This window comes from Patagioenas fasciata, chromosome 19 (genome assembly GCF_037038585.1).
Source record: "Patagioenas fasciata isolate bPatFas1 chromosome 19, bPatFas1.hap1, whole genome shotgun sequence".
Classification (NCBI taxonomy): Eukaryota; Metazoa; Chordata; class Aves; order Columbiformes; family Columbidae; genus Patagioenas; species Patagioenas fasciata.
The window spans coordinates 11,683,464-11,705,294 of record NC_092538.1 but is presented as its reverse complement, the minus strand read 5'-3'; the positions used below and the strand labels follow the sequence as shown (position 1 = coordinate 11,705,294).

General features: G+C 50.9%; 1 protein-coding gene across 1 annotated transcript; it reads right to left on the bottom strand.

Annotated features, from left to right (window-relative positions):
• Positions 1-692: 692 nt before the first annotated feature.
• DHRS11 (dehydrogenase/reductase 11) lies at positions 693-21,567 on the bottom strand. Its single transcript, XM_065853464.2, has 7 exons — positions 21,415-21,567; positions 10,902-11,111; positions 5,761-5,855; positions 5,186-5,315; positions 4,760-4,852; positions 4,065-4,130; positions 693-3,329 (listed from the first exon to the last, which is right to left on the bottom strand). Exons 1-7 carry the CDS (start codon positions 21,544-21,546, stop codon positions 3,288-3,290), a joined length of 768 nt encoding a protein of 255 aa, XP_065709536.1. The 5' UTR covers positions 21,547-21,567; the 3' UTR covers positions 693-3,287.
• Between the last annotated feature and the right edge of the window lie 264 nt (positions 21,568-21,831).

The following is a 21,831-nucleotide window of genomic DNA, read 5'->3' as shown; positions in this document are numbered from 1 at the left end:
AAAATCATGTTTTTCCTGCTCACAGTTCCTCCCCCCAAAAAATGCGAGGTGAGACCAGTACCCTGAGATCACACAATCTGCTAATAAAGCTGCCATACCTCCAACACACACATCAACATAACTGACGATATATACTATATAGGACCAAAAAAACCACCCAACCCCGTGGTTTTAATGCTACAAATGCCCTCTACCTATTTACAAGGTATGCAAAATATCTGCCCAAATCCAGCAATGGCAGCCAGCTCAGCTATTCATGAGTTCTTTGCGAAAACCTTGTATTTTGACATCAAAGCTGAGCTTAGGAATGCGCCTCTGCGTTTGGACAAGCTGAACGGGGACTGAATGCCTTCATTCAACAACGATGATAATTGGTCTTGCTTAGAGGCGAGCACGAGAGACCAAAAGCATTCGATGCACAAGTTCAGCTCATCCCTTGCTCAGTTTAGTTAAACCCAGCCTACCTGGGGGTTTTGGCGAACCCCTCTGAAGGAGGACAGGTGAGCCCAGGCTCCAGCCGTTATCCCTGAGACAACTGGATGCTCTTCTGCTCTAGAAAGCAATTACAGGTTTTCTCATGAAGAACCAAACCCACGCCTTTCTGTTTGAACTCCTCACAAAGGTTCCGCTGTGAACGGTAAAAAGGCCGTTGCGCTGTAACACAAAAACCACAATACACACAACAGAAGACCCACAGTGTGCCTCTCTTTTTATTCTTTATTTTACAGTTCACAATTAGGATCCTACTGATAAATTACAGAGTTTTAAAACGCCTCAGAGTTGTGCTGCCAATCCCATCTCATCCCGGGACGATGGCTCAAGGGGCAGAGCGACCAAACAACCCCAACAAACCCCTCCGGGGCCGCGCTTCATGCGGGAAGGCAACGGGCAGCAGGAACTATCCCCTAAAAACACACATTTGAAATGGAAAAATATACTGGATATCATTTTGAAGTTAGTTTATAGACTAGCAAATGTTACAAATGTTCTTGGGGAGGAAAATAAACCAGGGCTGCAGGTCAGCCAGGTGGAATCTGCAGGAGCAAATACTCTTTTCCAAGGCCCTACATCTTGAGCAATCCCCTCTGAATCCTCCTTCAACAGAGCAGAAAGATAAGCCAGGTCCCTCCTCAGCCATGCATTTCAACATCGGCTTAACATCCAACACGGTTGCAGCCACCAGTCCAGGTGTTTCACCAGTGCTACCCAAATGCCTCATTTGTTTGCTGCTCAGAAGCTCCTAATTTCTCAGCTTTTCTCTTTTTTGGCTTCTCAGTTCAACCATCTTCTCCTAAAATGGCAAACACTGCACAGCGCATCTGCTGGACCTCAACAATCTCCTGCAAAAGCCACCCTACGAATTTCACTCTCGGTCAGTTAAAAGGCCAAATCCAGGGACGAGACCATGGGTACTCAGCAGTAAAAACTGGTGGCAGATGAGAAATGGACAGAAAACATCATGAGCATCTATTTATAAAGAAGAAAATAAAGGGCAAATTGCTTTGTTGTGTCGTTACAAAGGAACGTTTCACCAGTTTTCTCCTTGTATCCTTCTACAGTTACTCACCTTTGGCACAAGGAATTCTACGTACCACGAGATTCAATTCATAATAATACTTCATATCAACACTCAGCACTTACATAGCGCTTCTCATATTCAAAGTGCTTTACAAAACGTCTGTGAGTCCTCACAACACCCCTGTGAGGTAGGTAAGTATTATTATCCCCATTTTACAGATGGGGAAACTGAGGCAGAGAGGTAAAGTGACTTGCCCAAGGCTATGCAGGGAGTTGAAACTCATAACGTAGTGGCCCAATTCTGGTCTCCCTTATGGTGGTGTAACACAGGTGAACTCCCCCAGAGCTGTACTGGTGCAAGCAAAACCATCCAACCCAAGCTTCTCCAGCTCCTAATCCTCCACTCCGATCAACCGACCGTACCCACTCCACCGAAACCAACTATTCCGCCTTCAAAACGCCACGGGAAGTCCAGAGCGCAGCAGGAGCGGGTCTGCAACGTCAAGGCAACGCGTTTGCGAGCAGCGGCGCAGCCCTGCGGTGAGCCGGATGGCACAGGGACACGTTCCTGCCGTGCCACAAGGGTCTGGAGACACCCCCAATGGTGTCCAGTTCTGCACGTCCCAGCTTCGAGGCCGATCTGCTTCTCCCTCCAGTTACAATAGACCCAGAGCAAAACAACGGGGCTACACCAGCGCAGAACTAGGACGAGATCTCAAGCAGACCTTTCACCTGCTGCTTTATTGGCGAGCGCCCCACTATTATCTTCTCGCTTTGGACAGCTTCAGCATGCTTCATTCCACTCTCTCTCTCTCTGAATTTGTACCTCTGCATATAAACAAGCTTTCAACATTTCCAACTCATCAGCACCAGCATTTAAACAGCACCATACATCTTTCTAAGACCGATCAATATTTCCAGAAAAGTGTCAATGCATGCAAATATCACGTACAAAAACATCGAGAGTGCTGGGAGATGATACCAAGGATAGAGGTGATCACAAGACAGCACACATTTAGTTTTTATTAGAAATACCAAACAACTCGCTCTTACTGTAACTATGCCACTTAGATGATCATTCTAACCTGCAAAAGTACAGGTGCTTTTCCTCCAACTATCTACCTACCTACCTAGAAAGAAAGAAATAGCAAGCACACACATTTATACTCCTCAAACTTGGCAGGCATGATTCATATGAATGGGAAAGGAGGGTTTGGGGAGGTGAGATTGTACACTGGGCTTAGGGCAGTGGAGTATGAAAGGAGTAGAAAATACCACGTGCGTCATTACCATCAGTAATCAACCTGATGAAAATAAAGCCCAAAATTAGATGGATTCATGTATGACATCCACTGAGAATCTCAAACCCTACACACACTGAAGCCAGCAAACACCTCGTGCCACTTCACCTGTGTCCAGACACAGCATCAGCAAATCAGATCAAACAAACCCTGAAAAGAAAGCAAAAGGAAGAATAAACCAGCCTGGAGACAACAATCTTCCACAAACCACTTCCCTGCATTATTCTCAGATACTTTTTACTCTCAAGCAGTTTCAGAAAGGAGTGGGGGAGAAAAGAGACCCACTATGACTTTTTCTTAAACTGGCTCAGCACCAGCACCAGCTCAGAGAGAGGGAGAGGAAAACAGTTCTTCAAACATGATCCTTGGTACTTGATTCAAACGTCGCTAGCCAGCCGACAAAACCCTGAATTGCCAGAGGGTTCGAAGTGGAGTGGAGACGCGGTGCTGCTCAGTCCTCTTCATTCGCTACGATATCTGCTCCGTGGGCCTCATCTGTATATCTGCGATCTAGAAGAGACCAACGCAGGATTTTACTGGAGCACTGGAGTCCATTTAAATCCCGCACGTCCATGCTGCACGTGAAGAAAGTTCCTATGACTAGAAATGAGCCCACTTATGAGATATTAGAAAGAAATAATGAATGTGACTGTTCTGCCTTTAGCAGAAGGGATAAAAGCACAAACATGCGCAGAAAAGAGAGTGAGATGACGCCGATAACAACTCTCACGGTTCACGTCTTTAGTTTGGTTTTGCTCCCAGCAGGTCAAGCAGAAACACTGCTCCATCAGCCACGGGCAGGAGCTTTTATCCCTTGAAGAACGAAGACCAGCTCTCACTACTGATCCAGCGTCAAGACGGCCACGTCTTGCTCCAAAGGAGCAGAGTTCACACGAGGGGCTGCTAAACCTCTCATGGTCAAAGTTTGCTTCGCAACAGGAACTCTTGTGTTGCACGTACCAACCTTTGACACCGCTCCTGCCTCCTCCTGGCTCCAGCTCAAAGCTGATAACTTATTTCTTGTTTAACAGGAGGGAAATCCCTTTGGCAGCTCAAGCACCTCACACCACCCCTGGGGAGGTGCACAGCACTTGGCGGGATCAGGCCCAACATGCTGTTTGGCAACCGGCAGAACCCAGCTGCGAGAGCATCAGCAAATCTCAGATGGCACCATCCAAAAGGCCAGAACGCACCCAAATCTCCCTGCCACCCGCCGCAGAGTCCTCCAACCCAACCACAGCCTACCTGTACATGGGGGGGGGCACTGAGGACGTAGATGACAGCGTTAGCCATATCTTCAGCTTTGAGACACTGCAAAGACAGGAAAGGGACTCTCAGCCAAAGGGCACCTCGGGAAGTTTGCCGCAAGGTCGCGTCTTTCCTGACCATCGATAATGAGTTTTGACAGCGTCGGTGGGGCACGTCAAAAAGATGCAAGCAAGCAGGTAGAAAAGAATCCATTAAAAATTTAACAAAGGACGTGTCTGGTGCCGATAATTCTCCATTTGCTGTGAATAACCTTACTACGGGCACAGGAATTCTGCCATCCTTATAGAAAAATTACCAGAGAAGCAGATGAAATCCTGCGCCAGCCACCTGCGAGACAACACGCTGTCGCTCTTCTTGTGCAGGCATGTTTGCTTATTATGTCTTCTCTTCCATAAAGAAGTTACAGCCTGCCAAGTACCAAAGCTGGCTGATATTTATTTACAGGAACAACAAAATAAAAGGAAAAATACAGGGAGCGGTACACTGAAACCCTACATAGTGTGTGAATCCGAGTGCACAACCTGAGGTCTGAGACTTCGGGGATGCTGATCACACCCTGGAAAACACTGAGCACTCTGCAGAACTAGTGCTTTGTGTGATTAGCCAGGAGAGGGACTGTTACAACTATAAACAGGACCACTTCCCTCTGTTTCCATTTCTCCATGTCCTACCCGAATGCTCTCATAGGTTGCAGCAGCTCTCTCGGGGTCGTTATCATGAAGTTTAAAAGCAAAGCCCGTTTCCACCAGTCCGGGAGATATACACTGGAAAAAAGCAGAGCACATCCTAATAGGATTTGTAATTCCCTCTTGGTAGAAGAATGCCAAAAAAAAAAAAAAAAGGAAATAAAACTTTTTAGCACTGAAAAAGCCCCAAAATCCAGCCCCCTTTCTATTGTTCTCCTTCCCCACTCTGCCTGGGAAAGAGAAGTGGCCAGGGCCAGTTGGCCATAGGCCTTGGACATTCCCAGTGTGCTGAGCACTGTTTTTGCATTTCCTTGCCTGTTTTCCAAAGGGAAAACCCTCTGTCCCGTGAAACCTGCCAGCCCTCTACCACCCACAAAAACAGGATCGAGGAGAGGAGCCCGCAGTACTCACTGTAGCTCGTATATGAGTCTTGGCTTCTCGGAGCTCTTGCCTCAGCCCCTCCGTGAGGGCTGTCACCGCGTACTTGGTGGCACTGTAGAAATGCACCACGGACTGTGGCACAACGCTGTGGCCGTTCATGCTGCGGGGAGAACAACATGGGAAGTGCTGAGAGGGGGGAGGTTGGCAGAGACTCAAGAAGGAACCGACGGGAGACTCAAACCACTGTAGCGCAGACAGAAAGAGATGGCGGCTCTGGGGTGGTGGCTCCTCTGCCATCATGCACGTCACCACAGGCTCCTCTTGACACAGCCCTTTCCTGGAGCTGGTCAAGAAGTTTCAGCCTCCATCCTCGCACCATCGCAAGCGGTGGCATCAGCCTTTTCTCCCTGGTTTGGTCTTTATTGCATTTACACCAGCAGAGGTTAAAAAAATTGGTCTGAAAATCGCCCATCGCAATCCTTGGAAAACCCCTTCTTGGGCACCATCGGCCCACTCCGAGATTAAAGCTTCTCTGCTTAAATCCTCTCTGCGAGGCGGGGAAATGGACGCCCACACGGCTGATCCCACATTCCCCCATTGTGTACCTGTTAATGTTAATAATATGCCCGTCATCGATGTTTCTCTCTTTCATGGACTGGTAGGCCTCCCGGGTGCAGATGCTTACAGCCATCACGTTGACCTGGGGGATGAGAATAGAAGTAGAAACTCAACCCAGCAGCACATTGCACACCCCACATCCCCCTGCAACCCAGCTCGGGGCTGCAGTAACAAGGGGTTTGGGCAGGGGAGGCACAGAAAGTCCAGTTTTCTAAGCCAGCCTTGGCCTCGGCCAGAAATAAATGGACTTAATTGTTTTACAGGCAAGAGTGAGGGTAGAATGCAAGGTAAGGCAGAATAAACTCACTTCCCCACAGTCAGCACTCTGTCCTGGAGACAAACCTGTTTATTTTGTACAACACTGAGCACACTGGAGTTTGGGCAGCTGACAGGGCAGTAACAGCAGGTAATTAGGTCCGCTAGTTAACGAGGAAATCCCCAGATATTGCCTGTCAGAGCGCCAGGCGCTCCGAGGCGCTGCGAACCACGCAGCAAAGGGCTCCTGCGCACATATGAAGCCAAAGATCGCGCTGTGCCGTGGGGAGAGCCAGCGTGGGCCAGCAACGCTGCCGAAAGGAAAGCCACCGATGGCACGCTGTCCCCTGGTGTTCTTCTCAGCCCTAACCGGGTGAGCCAAGGAAGAGAGGACATGGCAGTTTCTCCGGTCCTTTCGCACAAGATCCACGGCTTTCCGGGCTCTTGCTCTTTGGACCAGCGCCGCCCAGCACACCGTGGCTCGGTTAAACTCAGTTGTTTCACCTCGGCAAGGCGCCACTGCTAACGCTCAGGTGCCTTCAGGAAGGCAGAGATATGGATATTTCCCCAGCTGGAATACAAACCAGCCAGAGGCGTGTGTGAGACTGATGAACAAGCTGTGCTAATTGCTCGCATTCATAGAGGTCGAGATTTGGAAAAGTGCCTGAAAGGTAGAAAGTATTTGCTGAAGCTCTTTAGAAAGGATGTAACCGTTTCAAGGCAGGACACACTGGTAGGTGCTACCTAGTACCATGTCACTTGCTAACTAAATGAGCAGGCCAGACAAGCCTAAGAACACTGCTGTAGTCTAAATATCCAGGCAGAACTAGGTATCTGATGAATCAGAAGTCAGGTGCAACTGTAAGTGGAGCAGGAACGGGCCACGTGGACCGCAAGCGAAGGGTACGCGAGGCCTGGCTATCGTCACTGTGAAAGCTATAAACAAGAATGGGACAGGCTAAGTAGGACTTGCTAGCACAAAAGGACATCCAAGAGACAACCATTAGTCTGGAAACCAGAAAGTAAGAGGCAGAAAGGGCTGAATTGCAAAGCTGTAATTACTGAGCACCACACAAAGGATGAGCGGGGTCAGCTGAAGGATCTTCCGGTCACTGCTTGTGTCTCGGTCATTATTTCTATTCATTACTAGAGGCCGTGCTTACAACTTTTTGTCTTGGCAATAGATAAATAAAGTGCTTATCTGATCTTGGAGTACCCAGGCAACACAACAAGTAGAGTCACCGTTCTCATGCAAGTGCACTTTGGCTGAGCACACAGTCACTGCCGGGTATCTCAGTCGTCACACCTGGAACTGCTGAGATAAATTCCCTGGCACCAGGTTGAAGATTGACCTGGGCTGTGTAAGGAAGAAAGCCAGCACATGTGTCAGCCGAAGTGGGACGGTACAACCCCTCAGCACTGCTGCGAAGCCCAGAGCAGGGACTCTGATGCTTCTGGATTTCACAGGGAGGTGGTCAAGGCAAGCGGGAGTAATCTGCTCCAGTCTGGCACACCAACCATGCGAGGAGCCAGGTCTTTCAGATACAGACCTAGGCAACGATCAGTATAAAAGCCTTAGTGACAAGCACCATCCCTGCTTTCCTCCCTGTCCCAGGACACCCTGAACCCACCAGGCTCCGTGTCTTTGGTGCAGCATCGCTCCCGGCTCCACTCCATCCCTGCAGGCCACTAGAGGGTAACATCAGCCTAAAGCCTGAGACCAGCTCCAGCGCTGGGATGGCGCTCAGCAGCGCTTCCTTACACTCAGCAGCGCTTCCTTGCATGGGGAGAGCTACAGCATTTTGACAACTACTGGCAAAGCGAGATGCTGATCAACAGCCACATGGGGAAGTCCAGAGCCCGTTCAATAAGACACTCTGGTATAACCAAACAACCGGCTGGAAGGGAGGGGAGCTGGGGTTGTCTCGCTGCCTTTTCCTGAATGCACCCACAGGATTTTGGGGTGAAATCCCATTTCAAAACATAGAACAGGCACTCAGAAACCTAAAAATGTGCCTGGAAAATGAGCAAGGCTTAGGGCTATATCACTTTGAGAAATAACCTAACGGCTGTTTTTACAAATAACCACAGAAGACATTTCTCAGTCTTGTTCCTATTTTAAGAACAAAAGGTTCAAAGGTCCCTTAGCAGGGTCGGCCAACACATCTGCGCTGTGCCTGTGCACCAGGGCTGCGGCTGCCGCCCGCGCGCGCTCACGCAACAGAAACAATGAAGGCGCATTTTCTAGTAATTAACGAGTTCCAATTGCCAGGTTGGGAGAACACGAAAGATCCTGTTCCTGGAAGTGCTGAGCATTTCACTTCCCAGAATCAGCCTTTTCGAAGGCATCAGAATGAGTATTCCAGCTCCTAAGCGCATATTAAAATGCAGCTTACAGAAAGCACGTCTCCGCACAGATGGTATATAAACGCAAGAAGAACAGACCCTTGCTAGTCAATAGATGATGCCAAGTAGAATCAAATCCATTTAGTGTCTAGAGGAGCGAGAGGATATGTGCTGCAGCCCTTTGTGCCCCCAGCAGTGCAAATGCAAAGTTCAGCTTGAATTCCTGGCTGTAAAGGTCAGTAGGTGAAACGCGAAGGAGCTGTTTGAATCCCAGGGCCCGGAGTCGGTGTGTACACAGCATCCAGCCCCGGCTGCTCCTGCGCCGATCAGCGACGGCCGCAGGACTTTGCTCCAGCCCCGTGTCAAGAACAGCCTCGCAAACAAGTAGAGAGAAAAGCGGGGAGAAGCTGTGAACCAAAAGATGACAGACTCAGAACCTGCCTGCGATGACAGGATCCCTCCCGCTCGCACGCCGAGCCTGCTCTGGAGTAATGGAGACACCATTCCTAACATGAGACTCCTGCAGCCCAGGGAGAAGCAGCTGCCCCCTTGGGAATAAACACCAGACAATAAAGAACCGGAATGTATGAAAAAGAAGAGGAATAAGTAAATAAGAACATGATTTTTGACTGTTAGATGTATAGCAAGGTATTTTATGGAACAGGTATACTCAGAGGGGAACCTAAAAGGAGACAGAGCCCTTGTGGAGCCACCACCCTGCCTCTGCGCCCATCCCATCCCATCCCATCCCATCCCATCCCATCCCATCCCATCCCATCCCATCCCATCCCATCCGCCACCCCCAAGCAGCTCCAAAGGGTGCACGCAGCAGCACCCACAAGGATGGGGACCCCAAACTCTGAGCCACTGTGAACACCAACACTGGAATGCCTCATGCAGGACAAACCCCATTCCGAATTCTTTCTCCCCAGAAGCGACGGAAGGCGAGATCGAGGGAGCGCTCCCACCCCAGCAGCCAGGGAAGGGAGCATAGAGACGGGAAGGGCAAAAGCCACATGTCCCCCCGAGCCTGCCCACCTTACAAAGAACTAAAGGTCAGAGGAACAAAGACAAGCGGACACGCAGCATCCACAGAAGACACAACAACAGCGACCGGGACACGGGGCTCACAAGGCGCAGGCGACCCACAGGGCCAGGCTCGCAGCGAGACAAGGCTGGAAGTGCCCTGCTTTACATCGGCTCGGCCTCTGCTACACTTCACTTAATTTTCTTTAAAGACTCCATGGCAACAGGGGACAGGGAGATGCGGCTGTGCCGTGACCCAGGCTGGGCAGTCCACAAAAGCCCGGCTGGGCAGACAAAGCTGAGCTGAGCTTGCTTTGGCTGCGGCCACAGCAGCCAGCAGACTGGCCAAAACCCTAATGAGAACTTAATTAGTCGGGGTACGGCAGCTCTTGCTCTGGCAGCAGGAGCCTGAGGCCTCGGTGTTTCTCTCTGGTTTTACTCAGCCCCTGAACCTGCTGCTGGATGGAGAGCTTTACCAAAAACTAAGAATGCCTTAAATTTGAGGCTCTAGTGCCTCCTAAATTGATAGATCGATGGATGTTTAGATGGATGGAGAGCCAGCAGATGCTGCAGGAGCCAACAGATCCTGGCTCACTCTGCTGTCAGATGCTGTAGCCCCAAGCCTACAAGCTTCGAGCAGCTTTTCAAATAGAAATGTCTTCTCCTGCACCAGGACAAGTTGCTGGGGGTGCTGCAAGGTTTACTCCAAGCCCAGAGTTTGACTCTTGTTCCTATGAGGATGACACTTTCATGTGCAAAGGTAGGGAGTACAAGAGGGGAACGTCACCTTTGGGAAAAGTTTCTGTCACAGCATCTCACCGGCCAGAGCTGCAGGAAGGCCAGTACAAAAGGGCCACTGCGAGGGCAAGCAGACTGGCCCAGGGTCCCACAGCCGTGGCCACCACGGCTATGGGCAGAAAAAGGCCATCGCATAATGATGAAAGATGGAGAAGACCCAAAAAGATGCACAGCAGCACCTCAGGACAGCAACACCCAGGGAGAAGCGCTGCTGGTAAATGGCATGGACCATTTGCACAAACTGCCTCGTTCACATCCAGCCCTTAACTAGATTATGGGCAGAAAATTAAGCTATAAAGACAAAAAGCATTACAGCTTTTTAAGCCAAAAAGAATGTGCCCATTTTACAACCCACTGCTGCAACTAACAGGATTAGCTACAAAAGCCAATGCTTGGCATTCAATTTCACATTTTATTGAAGAAAAAAAAAAACACCACGAGGCTCATCACCCTGTAGAAAGCCATCGAGCTAAAGGAAAAAATGCTACTGAAAGTCTTGAGTGTTTTCATACTGCAAGGTAAAAGCACATGGCCCAGCGGCACACAATGTCTTGCCACTTCACAATCAGCAAACGCCGGCCATGGCAGAGCCAGATGGGAAGCAGGTCCTCAGCTCTGAACATGTAAAATAAGTAGATGGAGACAACAGTGCTGGTGGCCAGAAGGTATAAAATTCTAGCAGCGTTCCCGTGGCACTACTCACGTCTATCATCGTCCGCCAGCCCTCCGTCTTCCCCGAGAGCAGCGGCTCCGGGCGAGCCAGCCCCGCGTTGTTGATGCAGACATCAACGCCTTGGTGAAGGGTCTTGATGGCGGAGAACATGGACAGGATCTCCTCTTCGTTGGAGAGGTCGCACTTGTACGGGATGAGGGTCCCTGGATAGCCGGCACTCTGGCATTCAGCTGCCAGTTTCTAGGGGAGAGAGAGGAAGGAAGAAAACAGCCATCAGCCTCCTCTCCTCAAGGAGAAGGTTATGCAGCCATTTGCTTAAAAACACACCCCAGGGTTAACAAAACACAGCAGCTCCTCAGCGAGCCCATCTTAAGAGCAGGCACTAGGGAAAAATTATTGGAAATGCTAATTAAGAAAAGAAGAAGTATCAATATACATGAGAGTATGAGCGCTTCAGCCTCTAAGATATTAAACTTGAGGACACACTCTGTGCTCATCCATCACCCCCGGCAATACAGGTCGATGTGAGCAGGTGCTAGCAAAACACAAATAAATACAGTCGCGGCACCAGGCTGCGCATCTGCCACACCGCTGTGCGGATAAAGGACGTGGCAATCGCATTCCTGACAATTCCTCGTTAGCCATTACCAACAATTATTCCAACCATCCAGATCTTTTATCAGACTTGATGATATAAAGCAAATGAAAGGCCAAGAGCTGCTGCCGGCCGCCTGCGTTAATGATGCGGCAGCACCGCGCCGAATCCTCCGGAGGATGCCCTTTACCCCCTGATGCTAATGAGAAGCAGCATCCCATCCCCGATGTGTCACATTAGCGACAGCGACAGCTTCCAGCGTGAGGCAAGGGCCACGTGATGTCTGGTTCCCGCGGAGAGATGGACTCTGGCTACAAACGTCCACCGCATCACTCGGACGCCGTCGCCCGCGGCGGTTCCACCACCGTGACATTTCAGAGGGTGCAATGAAGTCACGCTCCTGCCAGGGGCAGCTTCCCCGCTCCTCCCAGCGCTCCCTGCACACCGAGGACTGCAGTTCACAGCTGTTTGTACAAAAGCAGGAGCGAGGCCCAGCACAGGAGGGCAGGGAGGATGGGGATTGCACATGAAGGCGGCTGCTGAACATCCCAGCCCCAGCCGAGCATCTGCGCTCAGCCAGGAGGATGTGGGGAAGCTGGACCACCAGCCACAGCACCCTGGACCACCCGAAACACCACTGGGAAGCTCGTACAGGAGGGACGTTGGCTTTTTTTTGCTTGCTGAGGTCCAGCATCACCTCCCAGGCTTGCCCGGCCCCTCCTGGAAAACACATGGAGAAATCCTCACATTTTGGAGAAGGCAGATGCTGAAACCAGCATTTTCTAAATGCTGCTCTTGCAGGTTTTTCCCCCCGATTGTTTTCTCAAGTGTATACTCTGAGCTTTAAGAAGTATATATTTTTCTACTATTATCAGCACATAATCAACAAGATTGCATGTACAGCAAAGCGAAAGCAGCCCCAGGAGGGTACAGAGAGGTACGACTCAATCCCAGGGGCGCCTTTGTTCTCCGTCGGGCAGAAATATTGTCCAGCTCAGCCCGAGCAGAACCCTCCAGAGAGCGTGAAGCTGTTGGGATGTATCGATCTCTGGGCTGGACTCAGCCTGTCTGTCCCCTTCTTCCTTGGTGCTCTGAGGGTAATAATAATAATAATAGTAATAATAATGATTCTTGTGCGGCTGCAATGGCTTCACCGAAGCAGTACCCTGAAAGGACAGCAGCTTCTGGACCAGAGCGTTGCACCTGGGCTGGTTTCGGTGTGTGGTCAGTGAGAGCTGTGGATTGCTGTGAAGGGCAGATTGGAAAAGCTCAAACTCACTGTTCAGGGACTTGGGGCACCTCTGTGGTTGTCTTAGGTATTGAGAAAACTCGAAAATCATTTCCCAAACAGAGCCATTTGTGCCACAGTAATTAAAATTAATATGTTCATGATGCAGAGAGGGGTTTGGAGGTCTCGGCTTGTCTGTCCCGCTCCCAGTGAGGATGCTCAGCCCTGCTCTGTGCTAAATGTGGCCAAGAGAAAGTGGGTCCAGCAGCATGGACGGGCAAGGACAGACAAGCTCATCCCCAGCCTGGGGGGAAATGCTGCGTTTCGTATCACCGCTTCCACGTTCAGCTGTCGCTTTTCACTATTCGGTGAAACCTCTCACTGCTCAGGACAGCTCGATGGAGGCAGACGGGGCCTGAACACCACGGGCTGCAGCCCAGGCGAAGGAGCAGGTGAAACACAGGAGCTCGGGCAGCCCAGCCCGCTCCCCAGGCAATCTCTTCAGCTTATGTCTTAGATACACCACGAGAAAGCTCCTTCTCGCCCGGAGAAGGGTTTCTCTGCGACGACTGACCACAGAAATCAAACCTCCCTCAGGATCCCTCTTTTCCTGCCTGGTGTCTCGCCGCCTCCAACGACTCCATGCGGATCCTTTCATCTGTCAGGCTACACTTGTGTTAACAAATTCTCTTTGAAAACGAGGTGCCGAACAGCACTGACACCCAGGCGGAGCTGAACATGCTTCAACCATCTACAGATAAAGGAGTCATCACAGGCTCTTCAAAGAAACATCAACCGCGGGCAAGTTTGCAGGAGCAGACGTATGTAAAGCAACTCCGCGAATTAGGGAGCTCACAATATTTTTTCAGAACGCCCATTAAGTCATTTAATTAATGCTCATTCCACTTTAAGCACACACCACACGCACAAGGAAAAATTACAAAGCTGTTTTTCCAGATTTCATAAGCAACGTGAGAGTTGCCATCTAATGCAATATCACGTTCTTCCTAGAAAGGGTTAATGCTCTCTGTGCCTGCAACACTTGGAAAGGGCACAGCGCGTTTAGACTCGGTCCTGGTAAAACTGAACTAATTGATACAAACATTTAAGGGGAGTCTTAAGGAGAGGGAAAAAAAAGAAGAGAGTCATGTAGGGCTTTATTTGGCAAACCATCCTATTAACTTCAGACACATTTAGTTCAGAGAGATTAAAGCCAGAAGAAACCATTAGGTAATTTTTAATCTGACCTGCCATTCATTGCAGGGACTTGCATCCTACTGATTCAGCTTATGCTTAAATCCATAGCTACACCAAGAAACCAACTGGAAAGAAACCAAAGTCACCCCAATTACTTTTCCTATCTAAAGGAAATGAAGGAGAAAAGCCCCTAATGAACAACATCACCGCAGTGAAAGAAAACCGGGAGCTTACCCATCCTTTCATTTTACTGATTGGCAAATTTGAAGCTTCTTTTAATTAAGATTTAATACCAGTGCAGCAGCATAATAGAGGCAGAGATACATGGTGAATAAAGCACTAGACTGGGGTTTACTTCCCCAGCGTGGTCGGTGACCACGGGCAAGATTCAGAGCTGTTTCCCCACCTGTAAAATGGAGATAATCACATTAAACCCCTTTCTAGAGCTGCCGGGTATCCGGGGCTTTGTGCCTGCGTATGATCCAAGGACAAGCAATACTTCACAATTCTTCCCCTTCCTTTTGCCTGGCTCCAGCTGCCCCAACAGGGCCTCTATGGGAGTCTAAAGAGAGTTCTCAAATTAATAAAACACTACGGTGATTCTCCTTCCCTCTCACGAGCTTTAAATCGATGCTTTTTGCTGGTTGTTTGCCAGTGGCCGCTCCCAGCTCAGATCCATGACTGAGAGCACAACGGTGGGGATGGGGAAGTTCAGAAATAAGGTTTAAATGGAAAAGCAAACATGCAGCACCCAGCTGGGGCACCCATACAAAAACCCAGTGCAGAAGGAGGACAGGCACCAGTTTTGGACCATTTACCTGAAGCACATCTCAAGTACAAGCTGCCTGATCAGGGGGACTGAATCTTATACACAGCTCGAGAAAGCCACTGGCACGGGGAACGGAGAAAGCAATCAAAACTTGGACAAAATTTAAGTCCCCGTGTGTATTTTTTCCACCCTGTATCATCCTAAATACACTGACTTTGCAGTCCTTGCCAAGACTCACAGGTGGCACACAAAATCAGCACTCATATAATAAATAACCCAGAAAAATCACATCTTGTTTTGTGGAAGAGAAGGGAATAAAACCCTGGGGAACCTCTTGGACCTATTTGCTGTTTATCAGCTTCCAGCAGCGAGACGCCAACTGCGGAGCGACACTGGAGGGGTGACAATCTGAGCCGAGCAGCCGTGACCGCAGCCGCTGTCAGGGCTCCGGAGCTCAGCACCGCAGCCCCGCACCGGCTGCTCACCCTGTGCTCCCACCAGCTACCATACCCACCACAGACAGCCCCAAATTACAGCTCGGCATATCCCCAGCATCTGGGACATGGTCTGGATGCTGCTCAGGCTCTGGGCATGGAACATCAACATGGAAACTGCCCTTCGCACAGGCTGCGCAGGGGACAAGAGGTATCTCCTACCCATCACCTCCTGCCCATCAATCGCCTCCTGCCCATCATCTCCTGCCCATCAATCACCTCCTGCCCATGGCTGATCACAGCCCAGGGAGCCACTCAACTGGTGTCACCCCCAGCACTGAAGGCAACCCCACTGCTGAACAGGGCTCTGGTTGAGCAGCAATGTCTTCCCACTACTGGTATTTGTCCTCCCAGGCTGCTCCAGACTCACGCTGCTCCTTTTCCAAGCCCTTGCTCCTCCCTGTGCTTTTTCAGTAGTTAAACATCCGAGATTATTATTTTTCCTAACTCGATTTCACATTTCCATCATCACACACGCAAGCCAAATCGCCCCATTTACGCTGCCCTGAACGCCCCTGCTACCTTAAGGCATTCAAACAATCGCTCCTTACGTCAAGGCTGAAGGCATCTCGGGTATTTTTTCACTGCTTGCTCAGATCACGTTGCTACAGGCTGGCGTGGGGGAGGAGGAAATACGCTGCTCCTCCGATGACAGCTCATTAGAGCAATGTCTCTTGCTTATTCTGAGGTCTGACTATCCCAAAACAAGCACCAGAGGTGCCTGCTCTTCACCTCCAATGTGCGCAGAGCAGGTTCCCACGCAGCCACGCACGTCACGCTTTCCTTCTTCAAGGAATCCCAGCGCTTTTATGAAGCCTGGGGACGCTGCATGGCGGCCGCCCGTGGTGCCCACCACCCTGCACGGGGAGGTTCAACCACCACGCAGCTCCAAACGCCCAAGCACCGGCGCACAGCCGACCCGACGGTCTGTGCCGGATCGCCGCCTGTTCCAGCACAGATTTCCAAGGCAACCTGCAAACACAGCGCTGGGAGGGCAGAGCTGAGCCCCAGCTTCAGCCTGGCACCCTCAGCTCACGGCAATGTGCCTTCTGTGTCATCTCAAACAGGGAGAGCACACCTGCACTACGCTCCGGGAGTCGAGGAGACGATTTATTGGTTTGAATTAAAACAAAATCCACCTCATCTTGCAGCAGCGATGCACGAAATGCCCAGCGATGCTCTGAAATTACCACTAACACTTCCCACACGGACAGTGGCAGGAGCGAGGGTTAAAGCTTGGCTTTAGCAGAGCTGCTCCTTGCTGTGGGGCTTAAACTATTCACAAGTCCCAGGAAAAACACCATCGCGTTTACTCCCCAACACGGTGCCAGGTGCGTCCGGAGCTCCCTGCCCTGGGACACTCTCCATAAACCCGAAACACCGGCCAGAAACCCCCGTGTGCCTGAGCCCTGCTCCTGTACAGCCGGGTTTTACACGGGGAAACTGAGGCACGGGGCAGCTACCTGATCTGCCTTGTTACACAGCAAGGCAGAGCAAGCACCACCACATCCCAAGGCTCAGTTATTAATTACTTTTAGGACTGTGAGCATGACATACCCTGGTATCGCTGCTCTATTGCGAAGCCAAAGGGAACAGCAGAGAAGGGGGGGCTGCTGCAATAAGACATTTTTAAAGCACAGTTTGGGGGGTAGGAGGATGAATCCAACCCAGTCTAAAAGCAGCTCTTCCCCCACGTGCCTCCTGAGCTCCAAGACTGAGAAAACCATCGGGACAGCCAAGCGTTTGTTCCTGCTGCTCGGGACAGCAATTACAGGATTTCTATCGTATTTATGAGGAAAGCATCTGATCAGGGACAAGTGGCAATAAAAGCACCTCAGAGGCCTTGAGAACCCTTTCGCCAAACACAAAACAAGCCCTTCCAGAGGCCGAGGAGATTTTGAAGGTCATTCATTCACATGGGGACTGTGCCTTGGGAGCTGCGACTGCTGCCTTAAAAACATAATTCATCAGGTTACCAGGCAGCCCAGTCTGCAGCCTGCGCACCATCAGAGCCACGGGAACAGGGGAAGGGGACACGGGCAGTGACAAGGTCCACGATGAGGATGTGGGGACAGCAGCTCATCCACCTTGGGCATGGGGAGGACAGGAACCACAGGCACCCAAACCCACACCTCTCCCAAGAGCACCGGGCTCTTCGGAGACCGGGCTGCTCGAATCTGCAATAAATAGCTCAGCTTATCAAAGGCTATTTCTTGAGCAAGATCTAACCTTGACAATGCAGTCCCTGGTTATAAATGTTACCTTTGATCAATAACTGTCACAACTGCATTAGAATTAACTGCTTAAGCTTCTTATCTTAAACCACGTTTATTGCTTCCTGCACAGCTCACTCTCTGCACCCCAACAAACGCTCTACGTTCACCACAAACCCTCCCAAGTCTTCCCCACGCCCCAGGGGAAGAACACTGCAAAATAAAAGTGATGCATCACGCTGAATAAAAGACCGGAGAGTGTTTTAGCAGCCAGAGGAGGAAACGCTTTGTCCCACGCACGTGGAAGTGACCTGCGGTCACTCTCTCCCTTTTTGTGCTGCTGCAAGAGGTCAGACACTAAATACAAATTTCTGGAAAGCGTCAGGAAGAAGGAAGTTGAAGAGCCTTGTAGTGAAGTCATCAAAAGCAAGAGTCTGCCTTTTGCCTGTGGTTTAACGTGCCATCGCGTCCCAGCTGAGCCGGAGTAAGTCATTAAATCACAGCGACTCTTCTCGCCGCTGGGGACCTGAGTGACCAGCGGGGGGGTCCCTGGGGAGGGGAACATCCCACCGGGAGCAGCTTCCACCAAAGCTCGGCCTGCAGCCTGCTAAAAACTCTTGGTTGGGTCATTAAGGCACTTACGCTTGCTCCTGACTTGGAACGCGCGTAGGTATCTGAAGAGCAGAAAATAGTAAGAACATAAGCCAAAAAGTCTGTGACAGCTGTTAGTACCTCGAGGCTTCTCACTAAAAACAAGCTTTCAACCCGAATTACCTCCTGGCAGGCAGAAGTAAAATAAAGCCATTTTAACTATATTTTATTCCTCGAAGTCTGACTATAGTGAAAATGTTACTGTTGGACAACCCACACACAGAGTCTCCACTTACAAGAGCATGGGAACATGAAAGAAGAATAAAACCCAATTTTGAAAGGACAGCAGCCAAGTCAACCCAAGCACTGACTCAAGGCAAGAGGAGCACGTGGCTTTTCTACAGAGCCAGGGCAAGGAAAGATAAAGAGACTTTTGCAGGGTTCGCAATCCATTAACGTTTTTATTTCCAAAGTCAAATAAAGAGCACTGGAGTCATGACACGGGTTTAAGACCAAAACCGCAACTTTGCAACTCCTTCATTATCTTGCCTCGAGCCCTTATCTGATTTTCCAAGAGATTAAGAAATCCTGACACAGCATTTATTGCCTGAGTTAAATTCCCCACAAGACAACACACTCTTTCAGTCAGGTTACACACCCATCATATAGAGCGGTTCCAGCCACCTTGTGTTAAAATGGATGACTGCTGCATAGCACTAATGAAAACACACGCTTTTGTGCTACAAAATGAGCGCTGTATTGCTGGTTTTAAACTATACCCTTTGCACTCTTTCTATTGCAAGCTGCCTTGATTTGTGTTTTGGGTTTGCTCCTCAGTACATCATTATCCACAGTGGTATGGCGTGAGCTATTCAGTTGTATACAGCAACAAGATTTGTCCTCCGGCGACTACGCCCGTGATGCTCTGAACTCTCCTTTATTCAACACGGAGCCCTCAGCTCCTTCGTGTTTCTCTCCTCTCATCCCTCCATCACCTGAACACCAGCACAGCTCCCCCATCCTGCCCCTTGTGCATGAGCCGCTCTCCCCGAATTTGCGCATCCTTGGAATCCCAGCAAAGCTTCCCACGCAGATGCCAACCGCCAACCAACGATGACTGGAGGTAATGGGTGAGCGGATTTTGGGGCTAGATCAGGTAATCCAATAACTAATCAAGGCAACAACACGCTCGCAGAGCATCGGCAGCACAGACCTTCCCACTGCCCGGGGCATCCCCAGCCCGTTCAGCGGGCGGGAGCACCAGCGGCTCCTGAGCCGGGTCCGGCTGCATCGCAGCATCGTCACCCCCACACACAACACCGGCTCCTGCTCCTCCAGGTGGCTTCTCACAGACACGGCCAAAGTCCCAAGTCCCAGGTCCCAGCAGGAGCTCAACACTCTGAAGCCTGAACATCTTCCTCCTTTTCTTTAATTAAACAAAAAAAAGAGAAAAGAGAAAAAAAAAAAGAAGAGGGAAAGGAGGGGAAAAAAACCCCACCAAACCCACAAGCGGAAGCTCCTGGAGAAAAGCTTATTTGCCATCGCCGCCCTGCTCCGAAGGCCTGGCAGGACTCATCTGTGCCGACACAAGTGTCCCTGGCAGCCCGTCCCAGGCCATGGAGCCATTCCCGGAGTGACCTGGGACCACCTCGCGTTCCGCGCCATTCCCTCCCCAGCCAGCAGCACCTCTGGGATTTTCTTCCTCTTTAAGGAAAGACGCTTCGCAATAAATAAAACCAGAATAGCAACGGTGCTAAACACAGTCCAGACACCCACCAAAACAAACGAGCACGTGCTGCAAACACAATTGGGTCCTTAGACAGGACGGGAGACAGAAGCAAGCAGGGACAAACACGTTAAAGCCAAGGTTCTGAAACAGGACAGGAACAAGAGGCGTGGAAGATGCCAAAGCATCTGTATAAAATGCAACTGCATCTTGCGCATATTCATATAAAAAGGTAAAGCCTTTAAAAGACTGCTCTCCCTTAAATTCACACTGTATTTTTGCCAGAAAGGAAGGAAAGTCCTCTGTAGCACTGAAAGAAAACAGAAGTTTCATTGATTTTCTTTACCAAAGAAAATCAGAGTATTTCAAAAGAAAATCAGCAGAAAGGGCAATACTGGAAATTGCTTTTCTTTCCTTTTTGGGGAGAATGGGAACCAACAGCATCCTTTACCAGCCACTGTGAGGCCACAGCAGCCTCACGAAGCCAGGGAATGAAAGTTCATTAAACACCATCAGTCGCACGTGGGAAAACCTTTGGAGAGCTCGGCTTTCCCTGGAAACCACAGCACCACCACGCCAGGAAGCCCAAAATTAGAAGCAAGCCCCAAAGGACAGCTGAATAAGTCACATCGGTGTATTTTCTCCTCTCTACAAGTGGTGCCTTTCCGATTCATGATGAAGAATGGAAAAAGTTTCGCTTCTTCCGAGTGTTTCTTTATCTGACCCCACTTCTCAGCATCACCAGCAATGTCAAGCTTTGGTCTGGTGATTTTTTGGATGATTTATTCTTCACGTGGTCAACTGTGCACGGTGAGTCCTTGTCACCTTTACAAACACTGGGTGTTTGTACAGATCTCCTTTGGCTCGGCAGGCACCAGATCACCAAGATGACAATATTTAAGCTGTCTGACTGTAACTTTTTTCATCCCTCAGAGGAAACTTCTTAAAAAGTAAATTAGCTCTTGCTAGGTAAAGCCTACGAATGCATCCAACTATAGAAAAGCATCCAAGCATCCCACAGAAACTATTTCTTTTAAGCATTTTTATTTTTAAGACAATGTCATGAGGTTTTTGAGTTAGCTCTAGAGATACTTTTGTAGGGGTAAACACCACGTTAAGGATTGAAACCCTATTTTAACATTAACGCATCCCATCCCTGAACCCAGCGTGTGTTCAGAACATTAAATCTCACACCGAGGGGGTTTAAGGTGCCCTCAGATACTTCGCACAATCTCAGCCCACCGGATGCTATTTTTGACCTCGATAAGAAGCAGCTCAAACAAAACCACCCCAAAACTGAACCTGCGCCTCGGGCAACTTCCAACCAACCGTCCCGGACCCTCCGGGATGCGAAACCCCCCAAGACTCCGTGACTGCGCCCAGCCGGGCAGCCCCGCACCCGGTTCCTCCCGGTGCTCCGGGAACCGGCACCCGCAGGCGGCGAGGACCGACCCGGGAGCGGGCTGGGAGCTCGGAGGGTGCCGGGCCCGGCGGCCACCCCAGCCCGGGGACGCTCCGGTACCGGTATCAGCCCCGCCCGGCCCGGGGCACCGCCCGCAGCCCGGCCCGCCGCGCCCCCGCCTCCCGCGGGCCCGGCCCGGCTGCCGGGAGCAGCTCCCGCCCCGGCGGAGCCCCGTGGGGAGGCGGCAGCGGCGCGGCCCGTGGGGCGCTCCCGCCGTGGGGCTGCCCACGCCCCGGCCGAAAGGTGCCCGCGGCCCCCGTCCCGGTACCTCGATCTTGTCGACGCTGCGGGCGCAGCCCACCACCTTCATGCCGTGCTGCACCAGCGCCCGCGCCACGGCCGCGCCGATGCCCACGGAGGCGCCGGTGACCAGCGCGACGCGCCCGGTCCAGCGCTCCATGGCCCCGGCCCGGCCCCGCCGCCGCCGCCGCGCACAATGCGCCGCCCGCCCGCTGCCCCGACCACGCCCCCATCCGCCGACCACGCCCAGACCACGCCCCCAACGTGTCACGCCCCCCCCCGCCTGGCACGCCCCGAGTTTGTGGGGGCTCAACCCAGTCCAAACCGCCTTGCACTGATCGGGATCGGGGATTTTTCACCCCCAAAAACGTCCCCAGGGAGGAGGGTGAGTCCAGAAATCAGAAAGGGGAAATACTGTTAAATGGCTTTTGGGTTTTAAATGTGA

What these genes read in the sequence shown, in the direction of transcription:
- DHRS11 (XM_065853464.2), bottom strand. Translation starts at nt 21,546, where the DNA reads ATGGAGCGCTGGACCGGGCGCGTCGCGCTGGTCACCGGCGCCTCCGTG. An exon ending in GCTGGCGGACGATGATAGAC is followed by an intron (nt 5,856 to 10,901) that starts GTGAGTAGTGCC and finishes CTCATCCCCCAG; the next exon opens with GTCAACGTGATGGCTGTAAG. An exon ending in AGACTCATATACGAGCTACA is followed by an intron (nt 4,853 to 5,185) that starts GTGAGTACTGCG and finishes GCTTTTTTCCAG; the next exon opens with TGTATATCTCCCGGACTGGT.